The 24,496-nt window shown below is 47.8% G+C and overlaps 2 protein-coding genes across 3 annotated transcripts in view; one reads left to right on the forward strand and one right to left on the reverse strand.

Moving 5' to 3' along the window:
- MORN5 (MORN repeat containing 5) overlaps window positions 1-9,808 on the reverse strand; it is a 32,779-nt gene extending 22,971 nt beyond the window's left edge. The window contains exons 1-4 of one of the 2 annotated variants that reach the window (XM_037142187.2): window positions 9,729-9,808; window positions 7,211-7,358; window positions 5,384-5,495; window positions 2,520-2,651 (exon numbers count right to left, since the gene is read on the reverse strand). In XM_037142187.2, coding sequence (XP_036998082.2) covers window positions 2,520-2,651; window positions 5,384-5,495; window positions 7,211-7,358; window positions 9,729-9,775 — 439 coding nt within the window. In that variant the 5' untranslated portion in view covers window positions 9,776-9,808. Of the gene's footprint in view, window positions 1-2,519; window positions 2,652-5,383; window positions 5,496-7,210; window positions 7,359-9,728 lie in introns of those variants that run through there. The other variant, XM_037142189.2, reaches the window with a different exon arrangement.
- A 124-nt stretch (window positions 9,809-9,932) lies between these two features.
- NDUFA8 (NADH:ubiquinone oxidoreductase subunit A8) lies at window positions 9,933-22,927 on the forward strand. Its single transcript, XM_037142178.2, has 4 exons — window positions 9,933-10,097; window positions 15,525-15,688; window positions 19,038-19,203; window positions 22,612-22,927. The coding sequence occupies exons 1-4, from the start codon at window positions 9,945-9,947 to the stop codon at window positions 22,747-22,749; spliced, it is 621 nt and encodes a 206-aa protein (XP_036998073.1). The 5' UTR covers window positions 9,933-9,944; the 3' UTR covers window positions 22,750-22,927.
- The last annotated feature ends 1,569 nt before the right edge of the window (window positions 22,928-24,496 follow it).

Below are 24,496 nucleotides of genomic sequence, written 5' to 3' on the forward strand. Positions count from 1 at the left end.
TCTCCTGCATCTCTAACCCTTTCATGTGCTGTTCCTCTGCCTGTAACACTCTTCCCAACCGGGCTATACTTGTCTGCCCTTATTTGGGCTGCACATTAGATCGTGCCTTTTCCAGGAAACCTCCCTGGCCCGCCGGCCCCCAGCCTCAGGTATCCCCGCTAGGTTCTCCTGCAGCAACTTGATGTGATTAGGGCCCATTTTACCATCTGTCTCTCCGGCTCCCAGACAAAAGATGCTATCGCGCTGTTATCACCTTCATGCCTGATACAAAGCCAGACCCGCAGCCTCTGGTCACTAAGTATTTCCTGACTAGACAACCATCAGTGCCCATCCTTCCCCAAACTTCCCAAGAATGGTCTTCCCTTCCCACGATATGTTTTAAAAAGACCTAATTTTTTAGAGTAGTTTTAGGTTCACAACAAAATTGAGATGAAGATGCAGAGACTTCCCACCTCCTTCCTGTCTCACACATGCACAGTCCCCACCCCCACGATCATCATCGCCCACCAGAGTGGCACATTTGTTACACTCCATGAGCCTGCACTGACACCTCAGAATCACCCAACGTCCATGGTTTACACAGAGCTCACTCTCGGTGTACGTGCCATGGGTTTGGACAAATATATGATGACAGGTACCCATCACTGTAGTATACAGAGTATTGCCCTGCCCTGGGATTCCCTGCACCCCAACTATTCATTCCCATCATGCATTTTTTCTTTAAGATTTTATTTATTTATCTTTAGAGGGGAAGGGAAGGAGAGAGGGAGAGAAACATCAATGTATGGTTGCCTTTCATGCGTCCCCTGCTGGGAATTGGTCTGCAAGGAACTGGTCTGCAACCCAGGCATGTGCCCTGACTGGGAACCAAACCGCGATTGTCTGGTTCGCAGGCCCGTGCTCAATCCACTGAGCTACACCAGCCGGGGGCCCCATCATGCATTTTTAAGTGTCTCATCAAGCACAGCTCTTGCCCACAGGAGTCTAGGAACACAATTTCTGATTCCTCAGTCACACCGCGCTTTTGTGCCTTTGTGTGTCGGCACACGCTGCTCCCTCTGCCAGGAAAGCCAGGAATGCTACTCCTGCTTATGAAATTCCCTCACTCGTGGCACCGTTTTTTCCTGACGGATACCCTTCATCTCCGCCAGGTGATTAGTTCTCCTCCGTAATCCCCCTTCATCCGTTAGGGCTTCCCCCGACTGCGGCCCACATCACATTATATTGTAACTGTATGTTTTTGTGTCTGTTTCCCTACTAGACTGTGAATCTCCTTGGGACCAGGATGTCACGTGAGACAAAACTGGAAAAGCTGAACATGAGTCAGTGGCATTGTACCACGACTGAAGAACGGTTACATTAACACAGAATTCCCAAAATATGTTCCGTGGAACCCTGGTTCCATAAATATGCTCCAAACTAATTTATACAGTGGGGGAAACTTACTGTGTAAAGTGCTCTCAGCCAGGACGGGCCTTCTGGTCTACCTGGCAGTGTCTTTCTCACTGTACTGCAGAGCTTCTTGATTTGGATCTTTAGAGGGACCATCGACCTCTTAAGATTACATATGTGTGTGTATACACATGTATGCTTGCGTTTGTGCACTAGTGGGCATTTTTCTAGGAAGAGGTCCATTGTTTTTGTTATTCCTAATGGGACTGAGACTCTAGATAAGAGAAAGGGTAGGAATCACTGTGTTAAAGGAAAATGCTTGTGTTCTTATTTGTAAATTGGCCTCCTGCTAGACTGGTCACTGTCAATCAGTCCTGCTCAGTCCGATCAGCTTGTGGTCATTTGCCAAACTGAGGTTCTGGAACCTCCCCCTGCTGAGGGGCCACCAGGCTTCTTGGACTGTGAGTTATGACTCACATCTAGGCCGTCTCTTCTGGCTAGAAAACCTCTCCACACACCTGTGGTCAACCCTCAGTTATCCTTTGGGTCTCAGCTACCTGCCGTTTCCTTCTTAAAACCCGTCCGGAATTTCCAATTCTGGATTAGGTACCCCTTCTCTGTGCTCCCCCAGAATCATTCCGACCTCTCTGAGAACCGCCCCTGCCCAGCATCCAGGGCCACGTTTTTTCCCTTTCATTGTGCGTATTCCATGATGCAGTCAACTGTTTATAGTACTTGTCCGCTACCTGTCAAAATGTAAGCCCCACGAAGGAGGGAGTTTGCATCCAGCTCTGCCATGTTTGCTGCTTACACCAAGCCTGGTGTCTAGCGGACAGTAGGTGTTCATTAAGTACTAGGTGAAGGGGCGCCTGCAAAAATAAGCACTTTAATCCCTTGTCAGAGTCAGGCCATAACGTCCTTTCCTTCCCTTTCTGACTATGTACAGACCTGACAGTTGTGAGAATTTCAAATACTGAAACATTCAGATAATCAGTTTTTGTCTTTTATCATCAAAAGTTTCTTTCTCACCTACCTACCACATGCATGTGTGTGCACACACGTGCACAAACCTGTGCGTGATGAGAGAGGAGAAAAACACGTGCAACAGAGTGTCAGAACAGACATACCTGCGTTTCTCAGAAAGCGGTTCTTGTAGTCCTTGACTACCCTCGTGGTTGGGTTGTAGAAGCCATCTCCACAGTCATAACAGCCTGCAGGGATTTTTCTAGGCGGGTCCATATTGGTGAGTTGAGAGATACCTTGAAAGGATACAATGCATAATTAACTCGCCGCCAAGGTCAAACTGAGCCCCGGCCCCTGCCCAAGCCCACTTTGGTCCAGTTGCTCACGTGAATATTGGCTCTGCTGTTGGACTAATGCTCCCCATTGCGGGTCTGGAGCAAAGGCAGCAGGAGCAGCGCCCCGGAGGAGCATCCTGGAAGTGATGCTCAGTGAGGGGTCTTGGGCACTGGACCCCACCCTCTTTCTTTGACCCCATCCTCCATTTCTAGGGACACCATGACAAGGGCACGTTTCTGGAGTCAGAGAGACCCCGAGGATGCCTCAGAGTTGGCCATAGGGATAGAAGGCACATAAGGAGAGGGTTAGCATTCAAGGTGCGGGCAGAGGCCAGAGTGGGCCTCTTGCCTCACTCGTAAACCTGTGGGGCCGGGCACAGATAAGGAAGAAGAGCAGGAAAGAAAGGGGCAGGTGGGCAGGGATCAGGTACTGGAGAACCTCGACTCTCACCAAATTACCAGCATAGCTGCCATTTACTGAGTGCGTATTAGGGGCCAGGTATTTTGCTACACACTTGACTCCTACTACTTCCCTTCACTCTCACAGCAGCCCTGGGGCCCCGTTTTACAGATAACAAAACTGAGGCTCAGAGAGATCAAATAGCTTGCCCAAGGTTATCCAGCTAGGAAGCAGATAGTTGCCCAGTTTTGTAACCCGTTTGTCAAGTTGCTGATGTCAGGGGAGGAGAGGGCCTGGACCCCCTCCTCCCAGGACTGGGGACATTGGACCCAGCATGAGAGAAAGAGGACTCGGTGCACCTTTCAGGTCATGCCACTCTGTCTGTGTATATCTCTGAATGCTGAGGCCTGAGCAAAGGGTACAGGGGTGGGATCAGTAATTTCCTGGGTTCGTGTGATCTGTGGTTCCTCAGTTCCCTGTCCTCCGGCCTGGCGCCGTGCTCACAGCTCAGGGTCCTGCATGCCACAGGCACTCCTGTGTTGCTGAACACAGGTATACCACTGGCTAACAATTACTGGGCACGTGCTCCACGCCGAGTGCCATCTAGCCATTCTCTCCCTGAAGCCTCAGGCTCATGGCCACCTCAGACAAATGAAGGGCAGCCTTAAACCTCTCCCAGCCCTAACAGTGCCTGCCCTGGGGCCGAGAGGCAGCTGTAGGAGAGGTCTGCGGAGTGCTGAGTGACCTGGGAAGGAAATGGGTGCTCAGGGTCCAGCTGCTCTGCCGGGAGTCACAGGAGGAAAAGGGTCAGGTGTGGGGAAGGTCACCACACTGCCTTCAAGTCTGGCAAAGGCCCAGTTCTGGCCAAACCAGCTGCTTCACAAGAGCAGGGGGCCTGTAGTTGGGGGCTCCTGGACTGCAGGGCTCTGTCCATTTGGGAGAAGAGCCCACGACAAAGTCCAGGCCCTGCCATAACTAACCCAAGGAGGAGCCCCTCGCCAGTTTCTTAAGTGGCATCTAGATTGGCAGCTTTTTGAAGCTGAAGGCTGCGTTCTCAGCATTCGGTTCCCTGGGCCCAGCCTGAGCCTGACCCAGAGTAGATGCTCAGGAAGTGTTAATGTCATTGCCACAACTCCCCAAAGTGCACCAGGAGCCAGAAAATGCAGGTCATTTTAAGAGTTGGGAACCTTAACTTCAGGGTAGTGAGGAGGCACTGCAGGGTGTGTGTGTGTGCGAGTGTGTGAGGGGTGGGGGTTTGGCGATCAGATTCACATCTTTCCCAGATGAAAGTGACTCCAGAGTGATAACAGCCCAGAGCGGCTCAAGCAGGGATCTCAGACCAGATGAAGGAGGGGGGAGGAGGGGGTCGGGAGCCTGGAAGGGGCAGAGAGGAAGACAGAAACAGCTGCACACAGGCAGGTGCTCAGTAAATACTTGTCTAATGAACCAGGGAGTGGAACACACTTAAGAGGCAGACTCCACAGGACCCGTGATTGTACAGAGAGGAGAAGAAGGCGGGGTTAGGCTGACCTAGGGAATGGGAGTGAGCATCTCCGGGGGCGCCATGGCTGGTGGGGAAGTGAAGGGTTCAGTGCCGACTAGCTGAGGGGTGAGAACATGCAGGTGACGGGGAAACCGGACACAGGAATCTGAGAATCGGGGGTTTGATTTCAGTTTGGAGGCGGATGGTAACTGAAGGCCTAGGCGCGAATCAGCTTGTTTAAGGACATTGCACAGAATAATGGAAGAGGGCCTAGCCAGAGAGCCCTGGGGTCCCCACAGTTAATAACTGGGGGATGAGGAGCTGGCAAAGAGGACTGGGGATGGGAAGACAACGGGAGACTGAGGCGTCAGGAAGAGGGAGAGAAGAAGGCTCCCGGGTCAACTAACTGATCCCAGGTCACGCAGCAGGGTTTGAGCTCAGGTCAGCCCGCCTCCGGCCCTGGGTGCTCCTAGGGACTTCACGATCATGGAGGTGACCTTGCCCTGGCTCCCCCAGCTCGTAACGGGGAAGGCTGGACTCAAACCCAGACCTCCAGCTCTACACTCTGTCAGCTACACCACGTGATTTCAGAAAGTTGGGGTTCATTTTTACACTTTGCAAAGTCATTTTCCCATCCGTCATTTGGGATTTATCGTCTGCCTGTTCTGGCTCCAGAACCCACCTCCTTTGTGTTCTGTGGCCCTGGCTCGACTCCGCCTCTCCTTTGGGTTGCTTCAGTGCGCTCCGGCCCACGTCAGTAAATTTGACTTTCGTCTCCCTCTCAGTCTGGGCACCTGAGTGCCTGGGTACCTGTAGGCTTCAGGCCGTGGCAGATCTCCGTGTAAAACCTCCGATCGTAGCTGTCGCAGTAGTGCCAGTTCTTTGCATCATACTGAAGCCCGTCTGAGAAGGTGTACGTGCCCTGGAAGACAGGCAGCGTGCAGAGGCGCTGAGGAGGCCCTGCTTTCACCAAGGACAGGCGTCAAGGAAAGAGGTGGCTTTCTCACTGTCACAGAGAAGAAGTGGCACGGATCACAGTTATCATGGCTGTGGTGACAGGATCCAGTGCTGGGCTCCGTGCCTGGCATTCAACATGTGATAAAATGTGACCTCGGGCAGATGACTTACCCTCTCTAGCCCTTGGTTTCCTCATTTGTTAAATTAGGATAATAATGCTACATATTAAATAGGGTTGATCCAATGAAATAGTAGGTGGGAGGCATTTATCACAGTGCCTGGTGTGTAGTAAGCACTCAATGTTGTTATTATCATTCTCTTATTGTTATCATAGCTCACAAGGTCATAGCCATCAGTCATGGCCCTTTGTCCAAACACATACATTCTGCTTTTGCTGCCTTAGGGCTGAAGGAAGCCCCAGGACGCAGACATCGAGTTGGCCCAAGCCTCAGGAAACACGGGTGGAAATTCCAATACTATTAACTCACTGTGTGACCTTGGGTAAGTCACATCCCCTTCCTGGGGCTTAGATTCTTCAAGCTGGAAGACCAGGAATGTTTCTTAATCTTCTCTAGGTCAGGAGCCAGCCCCATACACAGCCTTAGTGAGACTGATGAAAGTGACAGATTCTTTCCCCAGGGAAACGCGTAGTCCCACACGCACTGAAACTTTTGAACAGAAATCAGGAGCTTCCACCGACTCCTTGAATTCTATTTGTGATCCACAAATGCCAGGTTAAGAATCCTTGGATTAGATGACTTATCAGGACAGTAGTATCGGTGGTGGCAGTAACAGTAGGAACTAACACTTACTGAGTGCCTACTGTGTGCCAGGGACTGAGCAAAGCACTCACATATACTGAGCAAAAGCACTCCTTTACTGTCACAGACACCTGGCGGTGCCTGGTACTATTGTGGCAGGCGGAGTAACGGTCCCCAAAGACGCCCACGGCCAGTCTCTGGAGCCCGTGAATATGCTGACTATACGCGGCAAGGGGACTTTGTGGGTGGGATTAAGTTGGGGATCTTGAAGTGGCAAGATTATCCTGGGCTGTCTGGGGGGCCCAATGTACTCACCAGGGGCCTTATAAGAGGGAGCCCGGAGAGTCAGGCAGAAGACAAGGTGATAACACAAGGCGATAACAAAGGCGAAGGGAGGGGTGATGCCATGATGCAGGCGGGGGTCAGAGCTGGTGGCCGTGGGCCGAGGAACACAGGCAGCTTTTAGAAGCTGGAAAAGGCAAGAAAACGGACCCTCCCACAGAGCCTCCAGAAGGAGGCCGCACTGCTGACCTACTTCGACTTCGGACACTCCCAGAATCGTAGGGCAAATGTTTCGGTTTTAAGGCACTGGATTTGTGGTAATTTGTAATAGCGGCAATAAGAAACTAAAACCACCCTTGTTTCTAATTTATTAGACCAGGAGCACAAGTCTCAAAGGGGAAATCATGGGCTCAAGGTCACACAGTTAGTGGTTTCACAGGGGTCAGACTCATCATGGCCTCTCCAGGGGCCCTTCTGTATGCAGAGGGAGAGGTCCCCAGAGCCCTGGATATTAAGAGGAGAGAAGAAGAGGGCACCAGATAGGGAAGGCAGGGCGTCACATGTCTGTGTGTGGGGGGTGGGGGGGTCCTCCCATCTAAGGCTTTCCCCTCTGCAGCCCCCCTTCCGGGCTGATCACCTTAATAGCCAAACCCTTTTCCCAAATGGCATCGTATCGGCTTCCACTGGGGAAGTACAGGGTTCCTTGGCCATGAAACATGCCGTCCTTCATTTCCCCGACATATCTTGTCTCAGTAGGGAGGATGTATTCAGCATGGCCCTCCATCCTGTAAGATCAAAGGGAAAACACTGAGCTGGCAGCTGGAGGGTTGCAGCCAGTGGCCACAGGAGAGCAAGTGGGGACCTCACCCTCAGGGTCCTCAGATGTTACCATCCCAGCAATATTATGCACAAAACCTTTTTGTTTTCCTCAAAAGCTCGGATATGAAAGGGGCTGGTGAAGGGGGACAGAGTTTGGTCTGTTCCTCGTCTCCCTCACATGGAGTTTGTCCTGAAGTTCACACCATCCCCAGAATACCCTTGGTGGGCCCAAAGAGGGGAGGGATGTGCCCAAAGCCACACGGTAAGCACCGTGAAGAGGCGAGGGCAGGTTTCCTGGCAGCTGGCTCTGCGTCTTTGCTGCTAAGACCAGCCCCACCCTACTCATTATACCCAAGTGGGATATTTGGAAAAGTATGAAACTTGGACAGGATACGTGAGTTTGAATCTTACTTCACCACTTCCGAGCCGTATCATCTTAGATACTTTCCTAAACCTGTTTGTCTGCTTTCCTTCCTTTGTTTCTTCCTTTTTCCCAACAAATAAATATCTACAGTGTATCTACTATAGACCAGGTGTCTTGTGAAGTCAGGTTTGCTGGGTACAATGTGGACACAACGGCAATCCAGGCAGATGTGTCCCTGCCCTTGGGGTGAGGCCCACAGTCTATTGGGGGACACAGTTGAGCAATTATATAAATAAAGTGCCACGCAGGGGGAAGACAGGCCCCTATGGAGCACAGGGAAGGGATACTTCAACCAGTTGACCATTTAACCAGTTTCTTCATGTGTGAAAGCCTGAGATTAATGCCTGATAATGTGTAACAGTTTTCCTAGTAAAGGGCCTGACATGTAGCAAGTGCTTAATAAATATGCTTTGATGCATTCCTTCATTCATTTTCCATTCTTCCCTACTGGCTGGAAGTCTCTGCTCCTAACTCTGAACTTCTTCAGGCTTTTGCTTTACCTCTGTTGGATCCATAGCACTTTCTGCCTTGCCTAGTAATAACTGTGGACCTCAGCTCCCCTATTTGATCAAATCCTCCAAGAGGAAGGCCTTGGCATCCTCAGCTCTTAGAATCATGTTTGTTTTGTTTTTTTTTGTTTTTTTTTAAACGATGCTCTGGAAACATCTACTGAGTAAAAAATGAAGGGAACACAAAGACCAGTGAGCTGGTTGAGCGGACAGATGCCACTGTGGCAGAGGCCCCAAGCAGGAGAGCACCGTGGTTAGAGCACAGCTTCTGAGCCCTGGCCAGGTAGTTCCGTTGGTTGGAGCATGGTCCCAATACACCAAGGCTGCCAGTTCAATCTTTGGTCAGGGCACATGCAAAAATCAACCAGTGAATGTATAAGTAAGTAGAAAAACAAATCAGTGTTCTCTCCTTGTCCCTTTCCTCTCTCTCTGAAAGCAATCAAATAAAGCACAGCTTCCGAGCCCTCCAGGCCTGGCTGTACCTCTCTGTGCCTCTGTGACCCTGGGCAAGCTCCTTCACCTCTCTGAGGCAGCTTCTCATCTGCGAAGTGGAGATAATGACAACAACACCCCCAGAGTTGTTGGCGTAAACTAAGAGCTCAAAAACTATTTTCCCTTTATTCTACTGAGAGACGTTGGAGGAGAAAGAAGACTTCTTTCTTCTACCTCTTTGCTTGAGTTCACATCATTTTTTTAAGGTTTACATTTCCTTTAATTCTTGCTCTTCCACTTGGCTTATGATCAGAAAATATAAGTTAATAAATAGGTATCATTTCCTTTCTCTTTCTCTTTCTTTTCTCTCTCTTTCTCCCTTCACATCATTTTAAAGCATACCTTCCATCTAAATTCTTCTCTGAGATTAGAGCCTCCCCCCTTTATCACTGCAAATTGGACATCATTGTCCTTCTACACACCTTCTACAGACATCTCCAGCTCACCCAAAATGGAACTCATCCTCTTCTCTTCCAAAGCAGCCCCTCCCCAGGGTTCTCGATTTCTGTGTATGGTATCAGAATCTCCAGGTTCAAAGCCTGGAACTGGGCACTGGGCTGGGACTGGAAGCAGTCTCTGAGTAGGACCTGGAGCCAATCAGTTGCCTAGTCCTGGCAATGAAATCCTAAACTACATTTTTCTCTTTCCTGAAGACCCAACAGCCGCTGCCTTGACCCAAGTATGTATGGAATGAATGTTATCTCAGCAATGCTGCTTGGGCAAGTTACTTCACTTCTCTGGGCGTCATTTTACTGGACTGTAAAATGGAAATAAAAATCCTACCAGAAATTGTTGTTCTGAAGGTTAAAAGGGAAAAATTCGTGTGTCTGGTACAAGATCTTTGCAAAAGCAAAAAGCCAGCTGTATTTTTACACGGATTTTCAAGACAGTGAATCAAATAAGGCCCTTACCTCCCATCTACAAATTCTCCAATATATTCGCTTCCCGTGTATTGCATGGAGCCTGCTTCTAGCTTGCAGCCGTTCGTATGCCGGAGTCACAGTGTGTACTGTCTCACTATGACAACCATGGGCGGAGCCAAGGCGTCAGCAAAACTTCCTGGCATTACGCACGCTCTGTGGTTCGAAAATGGGCAGAGAAGTGCGCCTGCGTGCCGCCAGCTGCGCATGCGCGGTTGCTGTGCGGCCCTCGGCGGTCGAAAGGGGAGTTCAAGGAGACGGGGGCGACGCGGCTGTGGCTGCCTCGCCAGGGTCGGGGTAACCGACATCATGCCGGGAATAGTGGAGCTGCCTACTCTGGAGGAACTGAAAGTACAGGAGGTGAGGCTCGTTTGGAGGACAGGCAAGCGGGGCATAGGGCCGAAAGTTTCCCGGGCCTGGCCCAGTCCTGCTTCGACTCAGCGGGCCCTGGGCTCCGGCCCCCCTACCCCATGCCCCACCAACACATATGCAAGTCAACCCCCGGATGCCCCCTTTTCAGCTCCGGGAATCGCCCCACCCAGCCCGCAGTGGTTCGGGAACTCTCTCCCCTCCCCCATAGGGATCTGCTTCCTCACTTGAGTAATAGTGGTACTTTTTATTAAGCACCAACCAGGGCCACTTTGTTTACTTTATGTCACTTCATACTCAGACCTCTCTGCGAAGTAAGTATATTACCTCAGGTGCTCACAGTGAAGGGGGAGAGAGTCACCTTAAAACAGCGTTATCGGTGCAAAGTGCATTAGCGTGCAGGTAGGAGGCCGCAGAAAAAGGAGGTAGTATTGGAAGAGTAAAGTTGCTAACAGCCCTGGGAAGGTGTTTGATAATAGGACATTTAACATTCAGTTATCCAAGAGCTACCGTTTGAATAATTACCATATGAACATATACTGGAAAATAAGAGAAAATGTCCCTGCGTTCATAGACTTTATAATCTAATAGGCAATTACAGTAGAGTGTAGTTAGTGCTATGAGAAGTGCAGGCAGTATAATACTAATTACAGCAAACATGAACAAGTTTTTTTGAGATGTCAGGTGGGATTTAATTCATGGAATCCAACCAGCAACACTGTGAGGAGGGATATAGTTGATCTCCATGTTGAAAGTAAGGATCGGGACCTGAGAGAAGTGATTTGCCCAAGGTCACATAGCTAGTAAGTGGTAGAGCTGGCCTGTGAACCCAGCTCAGATTTGAAAAAGCCATGCTTTTAAATGACTCTTGGGCAAAAGCATAAGGGTGAGAAGGCTTAACAGAGAACCTTTCCTATTTAGGGAGACAAGTGCTATTTGACAAGCCCCTAGTGTTGGTGGGAGGCAGCAGTTGCTGAGCCCGCAGAGTAACCTGGGCTGAGGCAGGACTGGGAAGCAGCTTCCATAAGGCCAGAGAAAGAAGTATGGACTTTAACGTGTAAGTGAGGGGATGGGGAGAAGTGGAAGGTTTAGAGGAGTGTCGGGATCAGAGAGAAGAAAGATCAGGCTTCACTTGCAGGAGAAGAGTGCAAGACTAAGATCTATTTGCCACAGATCATATCCCAGGTGCTGTGTTAAGTGTTTACCTGCATTACTTCACTTACTTTTATATGCCTGTGAGAATGGCAACTGCTATTTTGCCCAGATGGAGAAATTTTTGGTGTGCAGGGATGTTACCATAAAGTGACATTTACTAAAATTGGCGGGGGTGGGGCGGTGAGTGTTGCCAATAGTCAGTCTTTTGTTTTTGCCCCACTGTGAGGCTGGGTTATACTCAAGGTGCTGTATTTTTCATTGGAACTTTAATTTGGTTCAACAAATAATTGAGGTTTTACTTTCTACAAGTATTCTATATCTGGAAAAAATTTGCCTTTAGGCCTCACACAGTTAAATTGAGGAACAGATAATCACATAAATATCCAAAATACAAGACAAAGTCTAATTAAATGCCATGGAAAAGGGGCAGACATGATTTAAGAAAAGAGAGTAGGATTTGAAGTTGTAGCTAAATTCTAGGCCTAACTGCTCGATTACCTTGATTAGTCACTTTAGCATTTGCAGACACAGTTATTTTATTTGCAAGATGAAGTGATCCCAGCTGTATCATTCCCTGAGGCTATAAAAGGAACAGAGAAAGCATTTCTTGGGCATAATGCAAGAATTATGGGCAGCGATGGAGTGGAGAGCTTTCTGAGCAAGGGTGGGATCTGAGCAAAGGTAAGGAGATGGGAGAAGGCAGGGGACCAGAACTGGGTCCTGGGACCAGGGAGTCCAGTGTCCCTAGCGAATGGCAGGAAGTCCCTTTTTGAAGTGTCAGGGGTAGAGGGCTGGAAAGGTAGTTTGGATCCAGAAGGCTTCAGTACCCCATAGGAAATTTAGGCTTTGTACTTCTGTTAAACCTGCATCCTTAAGGGGTTTGTGGCTGATTTGTTTACAACATCAGAGTAAAATAAGAATTGTCTTAGGAAGATCACTCTAATAGCTCTGTGAGGAACTGGTTGAAGGACAAGAAAAACAGGGAGATTGCTCTTGGTAGCTGTTGAGATCATTGAGGGAGGTATTAACGACCCCAGTATAACTGGAGACTGTGCTTACACAGAAGAAAGAACGAATTTGCCTAGAATTGATCTGGCTTAGCAACAGCTGAAGTGTCAGCAGCAGGAAAGGTCGAGGGGTCCACGTCAGGTTTGCAACCTGGCATTAGGACTGAGGAAGCCAGAAGGGGCAGGTTCGAGACAAATAAAACAGATTATGGACCCCACTGACTTCGGAGTTCTGACACACCCTATGGAGAAAGTAGTCAGAAGCTTTGGGATGGAAAATCCTTGTACACATTGGCAATTTTCAGTAAAGACACTAGCTAATATTTATGATGTGCTTTCTATGTGCCAGGCACTGTTCTTAGTATTATTAATCATAACAGTCTTATCAAATAGATACTATTAGGCCTCATTTTACATAAATTAAGTAAAATCTAAGGTGTAGTATAGATTAAGTACTACGAGAAGAGATGCAGACACTGTTTAAGGGAGGGAGAACAGGACTAGAAGATGGGTTGCAGACTAAAGCCTTTGCCGCCGCCCTGTCTGCACCTGTGGGCTGACATGCACCTGCGGTGCAGCGAGGCTGCTGTGAGGACGAGTGAGGAAGGACGCTGGAATTCTGTGTTCTCGGAGACAAAGGGAGCCAAATGAGTTTGAGAGGTTATTCGTGGTGAGCCACGGTGAAAGGATGTTTCTGTTGGAATTGGTCAGTCTCAGGGCAGAAGCAGGTGAGGGGAGAGGGTGACATCTGAAGTTCTGTGCAGCCTTGGTGATGGTGGTGTAATGGGAAGAGGCTGATGGGAGGTCACAGTCTCTGGATTCCAGCCCTGTGGTTGTTCCCGACCTGCTGTGTCACCTTGTGCACTTCGCTCTTTTTCCTCCGGATAGATCCAGTGTGTGGCTCCATCCCTTATTTCTCTGGGACAGCGTGTTTTACATTCTCGGCAACACAGGCATGCCTAGACTTTGGTAAGACCTTGGCATTTGTAGGAAAGTCATGCACAGGGTGCTGTCATTGTTTGGGGCATGATAGCTGCTAACTTAATTTTTAAAATATATTATGCAAAAAATTCGTTAGCATCGTCAATGGCAAATTTCACTTGCATTATAAGTAACTACTTTGATATTGTAACAGTTGTAATATGATTAGACATAGTCATAACTTTATTCTCCTCTTCCTATAATGTGTAGATGAATTACTCTCTTCATCTTTCTTTACCTTTATCTTAGTAATAATTTAGGCTGTGCTGGGTAAAATTCATAAAAATAATATAATAAAAATTTTATTACTATAAAAATAATAATGATAAAATTCTCACATAAAAATCCTTAATGAAATATTTGCAAATCAAATCCAAAGGTATCTTAAAGCATAATACACTGTGACAGGCTGTATTTTATTCTAGATGCAATGGGTCAGTTTTAGAAAATCAATTAATGTTCTACATTGCATTTATAGATAGATTAATGAAAAAGAAACCTGAACATTTGTCTTTCCTGGTGGAGAAAACAACAGTAAAACAAAACCTATTAGGATTGGAAAGCAAGTTTCTTAATGAGGAATATCTAAACAACCATGTCGTTCCAAACTATCCTCTGCAGTCTGGGGAAGGTGCAGTTGCTTGCCGCCATTGCTCTTCATCTGTTTTATCCTGGAGGTTTAGGTCTGAGCAGTAAGATAGGAGAGAGAAGAAGGAGAAAAAGAGGATAAACATCAGGAAGGAAAGGAAGCAGTTTTTATTTGTAAATGAAAGTTTTCATGAAATCTTTTTTAATTTTGAATCAGAACTGACAAGAGTTTAGTGTTTAGCAAGACATGGCTAGAGAGAAGGTACGATGTACAAATAAGCAGTAACCAATTTGAAAGCACAATAGAAAATCCTATTTAAATGGCATCAGGAATGTTAAAATGCCAAGGAATAAACAGGAAGTGTTCAGCGTCCTTTGTGCAGGAAGCCAGTTTTAACGAAAGGACGTGGAGTGGCCTGACCGAGGGGAGGACACGCTGTGCCTGGAGGAGCGGGCATGACTCCTGTATTCCCACCTCTTCTGTGACTGTTGTGTCCCCAGCACCTGGCACCAAAGTGAGTGCTCTGCAGTTACTGGTGCTGGACACTGTTCTGGGTGCTTGGTGAACCACAGTAAAAGATACATTTCATTATAGTTTGACAGCTTTATCAGATCTGCGTTGAAAAGAATCCCTACCCCCTCGGACCTTACGTCCTGGCACTCACACCTAGGGTGACCACTGAGGCTGGCTTATATGAAATGACTGAGGAAAGACTCACTGAGGAGCTAAATTCAGACAGAGAGCCAATGATGTAACAGTGCTGGTACCCTTCTAATTTACTAAATAACTAAACTTAGTGTCATTCCAATGCAAATTTTTTGGGAGGGTGGTGTTCACCTGGAATAATAGCCAAGAAAATTTTGAAAAGGAAGAGTGATGGGAAGGATGGTCCCCCCCAGACAACAAAGTGTTCTGATAAGTTACAGTAATGAAAGCATGGCAGTGCCGGCCCAGGAAAAGGCACAGGAAAGGCCAGCGGGACCGTTGCTGCTGCAGCAGCTGGTGCATCGGCCCAGGTCTGTGCAGTTCCCTGTGAGCCAGCTGCCACTACCCTGCGTTGCTCAAGAAAATGTCCTGGAATGCAAGTGAGAGAGACTGACCAGCTGTAGGGAAGGCCACCGTGGATACGCTCTCTAATTATTAGTAATAACTCATACTGATCCCTTCCAGTCGGTTGTCTCTGATCCTGCAGTCTTCTGTGAGTTTTACGTATCTTTCTACTATTAGATACAGTCTACTAGTCCAGTATTAGATCGGTATTACCTAATATTCTCGTATACTCCATTACTTCTGTTCTGGAGAGGAGACTCCTGAGAGCTCCCCAGAGCTGGTTTCTCACGTCATCCCCCAGGAGCCTCCACTTTCCTTCAGAGCCCCGCTGCTCTGTCAGAGACCTAAGGCTTCTCCAGGGCTGCCACCTCCTCATGTCTAAACAGGGGTGGCAGTGCCAGCCCAGCGAGGCTGCTAGGAAGCTGTAGGAAGCCACGGGTGTGAAAGAGCTCTGTGGTCTCCAAAGCACCTCGGATCACCAAATGGTCACTGTGGCAGTCCCCTTGCCTTTTTTTTTTTTCTCTTTTGGCCAAGTCAGAACAGCACTCTCTGTCCCCTCTGTTTTGACCAGTGTGAGAAGTTGAGGTGATGACCCGGTCACCAATCTGCGGTCTTTGTCCCCTTGGTCTTTCCCAGGTGAAAGTCAGTTCTGCCGTGCTTAAAGCTGCAGCCCATCACTACGGAGCTCAGTGCGACAAGGCCAACAAGGAGTTCATGCTGTGCCGCTGGGAAGAGAAAGACCCGCGGCGCTGCCTAGAGGAAGGCAAGCTTGTCAACAAGTGCGCCCTGGACTTCTTCAGGTGAGGCTCGTGCTGAGCTGCTCGGTTGAACCGCCGAGGTGTATGTGCGTGGTGAACATCCAGCTAATTAAAGGGGAGGATCATCTTAGGACTAATTTTAGGCAACAGTGCAAGGCTCTGAAATCAGACAGTTGGTCTCATAGTTATTTTTGTTACTTGTTTTCATTATTTGGTAAGTTCTTTAGTCTTCACGAATCTCAATTCCCAAATTGCAGACTAATTACCTATTTTAGGATTGTTATGAAAACGTGGAAAGGCACAGAAAACCAGTTCTGCTCAGTGCTTGCGGCAGGTGTCACCAGATCGTCATCTATACGTTACTACAGAACACGCCGTCGCCGTGGACAGAAAAGTGTTCGGAGGCTGGGGTTTTTTGTTGTTTTTTAGGGGTTTTTTTTTTTGGCATTTAAAAATTATTTATTTATTTATTTTTAGGCAGAGGGGAAGGGAAGGAGAATGAGAAAGAGAGAAACATCAGTGTGTGGTTGCCTCTCACATGGCCCCCATTGGGGACCCAGCTTGCAACCCAGGCATGTGCCCTGACCGGGAATCGAACCAGCAACTCTGTTTCACAGCCTGAGCTCAATCCACTGAGCTGCACCAGCCAGGGCTTCAGAGTCCGGTTTTTGAGTAGGCCACTGTGCTTGATGCCATAACTAAAAAAAAAACAAACCCAAATTGTAATTGTAGAAAACTGTTTTTAAAAGCCATATTAATCAGATCTCTATTAAAAGGGACAGGAACTTAATTCAGAGGGCATTGGCTTATGCAACTATGAAGTCCAGGAATAGTACTGGCATCAGGCAGGGCTGGATTCAGGGGCATAAGTAATTTCACAGTGACCTGCAGTCTTTCTGCCTCTCCTCCTTTCCTCTCAGTGTCTTAGTTCTGCTTTTCTCTGGTGACCTCATTTTCAAAGATACTTTCTCCTTGTTACAGCAAAGATGGGCACCAGCCACTCCAAGCTGCTGTGCTGCTTGTTCGGCAGCCGTGGACAGAGTGCCAGCTCTCCAGTAGTGTGAGCGGAGGTCCCCGGACTGAGATAATGGGCCTGGGTGGCTGACTGTGTGCGCATTATCTTTGAGTCAGTTGTGTTGCAGGAGATCAAGTGCTGTGGTTGGTCAGCTCTGAAGTGGGAGTAGACTTCGATTCATCTAAAGCACGTTGCTGAGAGACAGGGAGGGGTTGTGGCCCGAAGGAAAACTGGGAGGATGTTACAGAAGATGAGGAATGACTGCCGGCTGGGCAAAGTGCACAGATGTCCACCAGAATGACATTAGAGGAAAAAATCAAGTTTTGTCACATAATGGCTGCTTTTCTTTTTTGTTTCTGCTGTCTTTAGCCACATGCAAAGGTTTTTTATGGTTAAAATTAAAGTGTGTGTACATTTTAAAATTTATTTTTCACTCTTGGGAACATTCTTTCAAGTTACTGTTATTGTCTTCATGGTCATCATTTTTACTGGCTATATACTATTCCATCAGCGGCTAAACCATAATGCACCTGACCAATTCCTGTTATTAAATATCATTGTTGATTTCAGCTTTGATTGTTTTGGATAAATCTGCAGTGATTACATTTGTGTGCAGATCTTTTTCTTTTTTAAATTAATTCCTTGGCATAAATTTCGCAGAAGTGAAATTATCTTACAAAAGGCTGGAAACATGTTTACATTGAGTTCATTTATGCTGTCCGCAGCACTCTATCTTGGTACACCTCACTAGCATTGCATATTATTTCAATATTTGGTAGGTACAAAATGGTATTCTTGCTTGAATTTGCATTGATTTGATTGCTAACATTGTTTATTTTTAAATTTTTCTTTTTTTTTAATAAGAATTTGTTTGAGCCAAAACTGACAACATTGCTGGGAACTAAGATCTCAAATGATTCCAGATTTTTTATTTAATTTTTTTAAAGATTTTACTTTATTTTCAGAGAGAGGGAAAGGGAAGGAGAAAGAGAGGGAGAGAAACATCAGTGTGTGGTTGCCTCTCATGAAGCCCCGCTAGGGACCTAGTCCACAACCCAGGCATGTGCCCTGACTGGAAATTGAACCAGTAACCTTTTGGTTCATAGGTTGCGCACAATCTACTGAGCTATACCAGCCAGGGCTAGATTTTTAATTTGCTAAGAGAATTTTGACAACGCATTTCTCTTTTGGCTCAGAAGTAGTACTTTTACATGGGAATAGTTTGGGAAGTTCCGGAGGTGCCTAACTGTCCCTGTGAGAGGACTTTCTCACGCTGAAGTTACTTGTGTCAGGCATTGGTAGAAAGCTAGTGGGTGTGGGTGACAGGGCCCAGACCAGAGACTGAGTGCCAGAGCAGTGGTTCGCAGGCCTTCTTTTTCCCCAGCATTTTCAGGATGCAAAACTCCCATGGAAATGGGAGTTCAAGTAGAGGTTGGGAGGGTGCGGTTTTGTGCACCCTGGAAGTCCAGCCCACTGGGGCTAGAGGTGATGCAGAAGGGTTCTGCAGGGCTTTGGTCATCCTTCTTCCCTTCTGTCGTACCCTCCGCCACCCCCACGGTTATGCTCAGAATACCTGGGGGGGTGCACGAGGACCTGGTAACAGTGGCATCGAGGAGGGATGCAAAGCCGATTTTTCACTGTGTATTTCTGTAGACTGTCTCTGAGGTTCTTCCTGGGCCATGGTAAATAAGATTCCTGTGTAGACTGTCGCTAGATTCTTGGAGTGTGACAAGCAGGTGGTTCAAAAGTGTTCCTTTGGGAGCAGGAGGTGTTCTGCATTTCCTCCACAGCCTCAAATATGGCTTTTACGTCAAGTGGTGGTATTTTATTCTTGCTTTAGTTAGCATCTATTTGATTACTAGGAAAGGTGAATGGTAAAAGGGGGGGGGGGGGCAGTTCCATAAAAGGCTTGTCTCTTTTATACCCAAAAAAAGTGCTTTATCTTTAATTACTTTGGTGGTCCCAAAATGAATTAATATCCTATCTTGCTTCTTAGCAGATAGTACCAAAGATAATTTAATTTTATTAGTGACCACAGTAATCTCTGTTTTTGTTCATTGCATTAATAGAATGAGGATCTTGAGCTTCTGAGGAGTATAAGGCAGTCAGCCTCAACCCCGAATGCACCCAGGGTCTCCTGCTTGGTAGTCTGTGTGTTTGCTTTTTCTAATTCTGTCCCTTCTTTGGCTATTATCTGTCCCCTCTGACTTCTGTCAGCATGCCCATCTCCATCTCTCTTCTAAACTCGCTAAGCTGATAATCTTCAGAATTAGATCTAAAGAATAAATAGGCTCTAGGTGGGCCTACTTGTTTTTTCCCCCCTCGTTCCTGTTTTCCTGTTGCAAGGAGCACCCCTGACTTAGCCCTGTTTTCCAGGCAGATAAAGCGTCACTGTGCAGAACCTTTTACAGAGTACTGGACCTGCATCGATTATTCCGGCCTGCAGCTCTTTCGGCGCTGCCGCAAACAGCAGGCCAAGTTCGACCAGTGTGTGCTGGATAAGCTGGGCTGGGTGCGGCCTGACCTGGGAGAGCTGTCCAAGGTAAGAGGGCGTCTGTCTGCGGGCTCGCTCTCCCACTAAGGGGCAGGTAAAGGCAGGAGGTGGTCAGGAAAGGGGCCTCTGTGAACACAGGTATGATGCGAGAAATCCAAATTTACCTAACAGGTTAATTGGGGAGTGATTATACATAGTCCCCTAGGGAGTTTGTTTAACAGAGGTACTCCTTTAAATAGATCTTCCAGCTTGAGCAGATTTGCTTGTGGTTAATTAGCTCATTGAAGAACAGAAGGGAGCAGATGAGGATAAACAAAATGTTTGGGGACACACCGTCAGTTGCAAACATTGAAGTTACTGTGGAATTCAGCGGGGAAATAGGGTCGGGGCTGCGTTAGATTTCTCAGGAGCACACCTGAGGGAGAAAAAGTACGTGCCTGTACTTTGAAGAGCGGATCTGCCTACCCTTTCTCCTGTTTCCTGTGAATCTGCCGTCTGTTGAAATGTCAGAGAGAGGAACCCGAATGTCGTTTTTCTTCACGTCTCACTCTTTCTTCCTTTATACGATTATTAGTTCCTGTAGATTGGTGTCTCCTGGGAAAGTTTTTGAATCCTCTCACTGTCCCCACTTCTTGGACAGGAGTCCCTGACCTGGGCTATGTGAATTTCTGGAAGGGGAGGTGGATAAAGTTGGATTCTAAAAGGCAGTGCATTCTCTGGAATTGAAGACTTTAGGAAATAATTGCATCTTCACAGTAGTCATAGTCCATGTGGGAAATACATCAGATGTCACTTTCTTTAAAAAAATTTGTTTCGGGGACCCCATATTGCTTGCCAGATAAAGTATTCTCTCCATACAGTGCCATGGAGGACCCTTTCTGACCCAGCCCGTCCCCACTTCCGAGTCCCACTGCCCTCCGTTCCCCCTGGGGCAGCACCCCCCCCACCCCGGGCGTGGCGGGAAAGCCCAGGTTTTGCACGGAGATGGGCAGTAGATTTACATCTCGGTTCCACTACCTAAATGCTAACGGAATCCCGAGCAAGTTGCTTAAAATTTCCTGTCATACCAGGTCTGTCCATGGAAACCATGTTAAATCCCGAGTTGTCCGTGAGGGTTAAGCGAGAGGGCCGGTGTGCACACCCAGCCTCCTGCCGTGGGCACACATGTGCCCGGTTGCTGCCGGTTCCCTCCCACGCGTGTGCCGTCTGTGGTGCTGGTGGTGCTGGTGGTGCTGGCGGGGCGCTGGGTCTTAAGCTTGTCATCGTAAGTGGATGAAGGGCTTAGCAGCTTGTTTTTGTTTTTTTGTGTCTGGCTTGATTATTTTACTGCAGGTGCCTTCTTTTTGCTGCACTGAACACATTATTTTTAATAGTTGATAATTCTAAGTGGGAAAGTGGTGGAACTTATGTATTTACTAATGAAAACTACCCTTTCTCATTTCTCTCTGTCATGAAAGGACAATTAACAAATCATGCTGTTAAGAGAGCATATTCATTTCTGAGTTTTTGTGTTAACATTTTAAAAAACTGAAAGTATTGTTTTCCTTAACTCTTGTCAAAAGAGTATTTCTTTAAGAGGGTTATCAGTTGTAATTACAGGACAGTCGGTATGCAGTCTGTCTCTAGAAAGGTGATAATCAGCTGGGCAAAGCCTCTGGAGTGGCCTGCCCTCCTGCATTCCCCCAGCGAATTCCTGCCCAGGGGCCTACTCTCGGCTGGGAGGTCATGTCCTTTGATGTTTCTGACTTTCCTAGGCTGAATTGCTCTCTCACCTGTAATTCTATCAGCCTGGTCACATCAACATTGAAGATAACTTACGGAGCACCTGCTGTGTGTACATCAGCCACTTTATATGGATTATTCTAATAACGCTGTGAGCTAATAGCCCCATTTTGGAGATGCAGAATTGAAGGTTGAGTTGGCTGCCCGAAGCCATTTACTTAGGAACTTGATTGACCACATGCTTCTTTCCGCTCCTTTTTTCTTTTGAATATCGCCCAGAAGAGGAGTTGTTTTACTGTTCTTTCCACAATAATTTGTCTTTTAAAGGGGTCCTTTTATTACTTTCAGTTTGAGAAATATTTTTCTCAATTTATTTCATAGATACCTTGAATTCCTTAAAGGAGAGCTTCAAATGTCAGCTGGAGGCATTTGGAATGAGCTCTACCAGCAGTAAAGAACCATTAGTGATCTCAGATTATAGCTGAGAGGTGAGAACACTGTGTTCTAAGCAAACAGAAGACCACCTCCGACTTGTAGTGGGAAGATTTGGGCTCCGCAGCAGCTCTGACAGTTACTGCGCACTTTTACCTGAGGCAGGTCAGCCTCTTGTGTCCTCATCTGTGAACTAGAGATAATAATGCCTCGTAGGTGGCTATAGTAATAATTATTGTGTACATGAAAGCCCTGTCTGTGGTTAGTTTTTTAAATTTAAACATACAGGAAGACTGATCTGGTCATATTACATGGAGTGACTTAGAGTTCAGACCACTAGGTAACCTGACTGTTAGTAACTGTGGCCACGTGTCTTCTCTGGGCCTGTTTCCTCATCTTGAAAGTGAGAGCAGTTTCTGTGGGGTTTCCAGTGTAGACTTTTGGGGCCGTCGGGGGAGTTGGGTGGGTGTAAATACCTTCCCTCTCTCCCTGTTGAGCAGTTCGGTGCTTCGTCCTCTTGCCTGGCCTGTTGGCACAGCTCTTCACTTATGGTCTTGTCAAGGCACAGTTCAGCATCTGTACCTTTTAGTTATGCCCCTGCTTCAAGGCGTTGGCAGGTGAAAGTGCACATACCTTTGCATATCCTTCAGTGCCCTCCACCACTGGCCCCTGCCTGCCGGGGTAGCACGTCATTAAAAAGCATGGGCTTTGGAGTGCACAGATCTGGCTTTGAGAGTTTGCTCAGCAGCCCCAGGGAGCTCTGCACAGGGACCTCGGGGGCGAGAATGAGGTGGGATGATGTGCCCACGTCGCCCCCGACAGCACCAGGTGGTGGTTAGGTGGGTGCAGGCCTCTGCACAACTGGTACACTCTGCTTGCGTGTGTACTGTGTGTTTACTGGGAGTGTCTTTCCCTCCCGAGTCTTCCGCTGGCTCCCGGCCACCCTTCAGGATTAAGCTAAACACTGACCCCTCAGAAATGGTCCAGGTCCCCAGCCCCCAGGACGGGTTAGGTGTGCAGGGTCCTCGCTCCGCCGGCACACATTCTCTTCTCAGTCACAGTGATGCACTGGGGGAGTCTTGGTTAGTTTTCTCCTCTGGCTCCCTCACTAGCCTGTGAACCTCTTGGTAGCTGTGTATCTTCTCCCCTTCTGTGTCTCTGACGTCTGCCCTGTGGAGTGGCGCAGAGTGAGCAGGGTTTGCTGGGGCAGGGAGCGGAGAATGGACGCAGGAGGTGCGTCTGTGGTCACCGACTACTCCACCTGCCTGTCACCCTTGCTTCTTTCTGCTTCGTGCCTCACAGGTCACCAAAGTGAAAACAGATCGACCTTTACCAGAGAATCCCTATCACTCAAGACCAAGACCAGAGCCCAACCCGGAGGTAGAAGGAGACCTGAAGCCTGCCAAACATGGCAGCCGCCTGTATTTCTGGACCATGTGAAGACGGGCCCACAGCCCACACTCAGTCCTGTGCCTGGACAACGACGGGTGGAACCTCATGTGCAGTTTGCATCAGCCGATGGCATTCTCGCCGGGATCACAAACAGTAACAGAGTCAGTTTATGTGACTTGGCAGTTATTCTATACCATTTCCTGGCCATTAAAAAATTTAAAGGAAACAGTTGCATTTTATTGTTTTATATAACCCTTTGGCCTTTAAAGATGCCTTCCCCTGGCTTTTTATTCTTGTGGTCTTGCCTGTTGCTCCGAGTGCCGCAGGCATCCAGTGTGGCGGGGGAGCCACGTCAGACCAGGGAGAGGTGACGGTGCAGAGGAAAGGCTTTGCTACCGAGACAGCTCCTTGGGGCACGTGTGTGTTCACACGTTTTGGGGTCTTGACCCTCTTTCCCATCGAACCTTTCAGATAATTTCCCTGAAGTCACACAAGGGGAGCGTCCAGGAGAGGAGACGTGAAGAAACGTTTGAGCCTGTGACTCAGGCCATGGGAGGGACCTCCTGGCTGGGTGTTCTGTGGTCTTGCTCAGAGTTTCTTAAAGAACCAAACTTCCACCACTTCCCCTTGATATCCCATCCTCAAGCATTATAACCCAGATGTTTTTCCTGATAGACCAGGGAGGTGGAGGCTGAGCTCTCAGCTCCAAAGCCAGGAAGTCGGGAGGTCCGAGTGTCAATTCCAACCTTGGGTGTGTTCCTTAACCTCTTGTGAGAGGTTGAATTTGAGGACAAACTGAAGGGAACATGCTTATCTATCTCCTGGGCAGGTTAAAGCCACAAGTATTTATAAAGCCCTGGTTCAAAGCACTATTATGTCTTTATTTTCCCTTTCATTCAATTTCTTTTTCACTGCTAGGCTATTTCCTCTGCATCTGACTGGGTCACTTTACACCTGGCTGTGGCCTTAAATTACATACAACCCTGCATAAGTCATTTCAACACCCTGGGTGTTGGTTTCCAATGTGCAGAGTTCAAAAAAGTGAAGTCATTGTATAAGAGTCTAAAGGCCTTTCTAGCTCCCGTGCTAGATACTGAGAGGGGAGACGGCTGGGAGGCCTCAGACAGATGGGGGGTGGCCTGTGGCCCAGCGTGTCGGGACAGTAAAGACAGCGTTGCATGGTCTGCCGTCCCCTCCGCCTCCCCTGTTTGACCCCACAGTTGGGGTCATTTTAGGTGACCCCTACTCCCACCTGTTCTGCAAATGTTCCTTGCCAGCTGCCTTTGCCTCCTTTTCCAATTTAATGAAGAAAAATAATAAGATTCTTAATTTATAAAACAGCTACAGCAACATCCTCCAGCCTGGTGTGTCCAACCTTTGGCATCTCTGGGCCACACTGGAAGAAGGGTTGTCTTGGGCCACACATTAAATACATTGCGACATGTAATCACAAAAATAAATCTCAGGTTTTAAGTAAATACACAGTTTTGTGCTGGGTTGCATTCGCAGCCATCCTGAGCCGCATGTGGCCTGCAGGCTGTGGGTTGGACACCCCTGCCAACCTTTTGCTGGCCAAGTGATTGAAAGTGACCTCTGATGGGGAAAATACGAACATGGCTGCAGGTTGGCATTGATGTGATACTTCAAGCTATGTGTTGCTTTCAAGGCTCCTTCTGCAATGGAAGCTGGGACTTCCATGGTGTGCCATGTGTGTGCCAGGTGCTTCACGTGAGTCACCTTTAGCGCTCAGAGCCTTCGGGAGAGATTCTGTTGTATGTCACGCCCATTTCACAGA

The sequence above is a fragment of the Artibeus jamaicensis genome, unplaced genomic scaffold (genome assembly GCF_021234435.1).
Source record: "Artibeus jamaicensis isolate MK-2021 breed Jamaican fruit bat unplaced genomic scaffold, CSHL_Jam_final scaffold_1964, whole genome shotgun sequence".
Classification (NCBI taxonomy): Eukaryota; Metazoa; Chordata; class Mammalia; order Chiroptera; family Phyllostomidae; genus Artibeus; species Artibeus jamaicensis.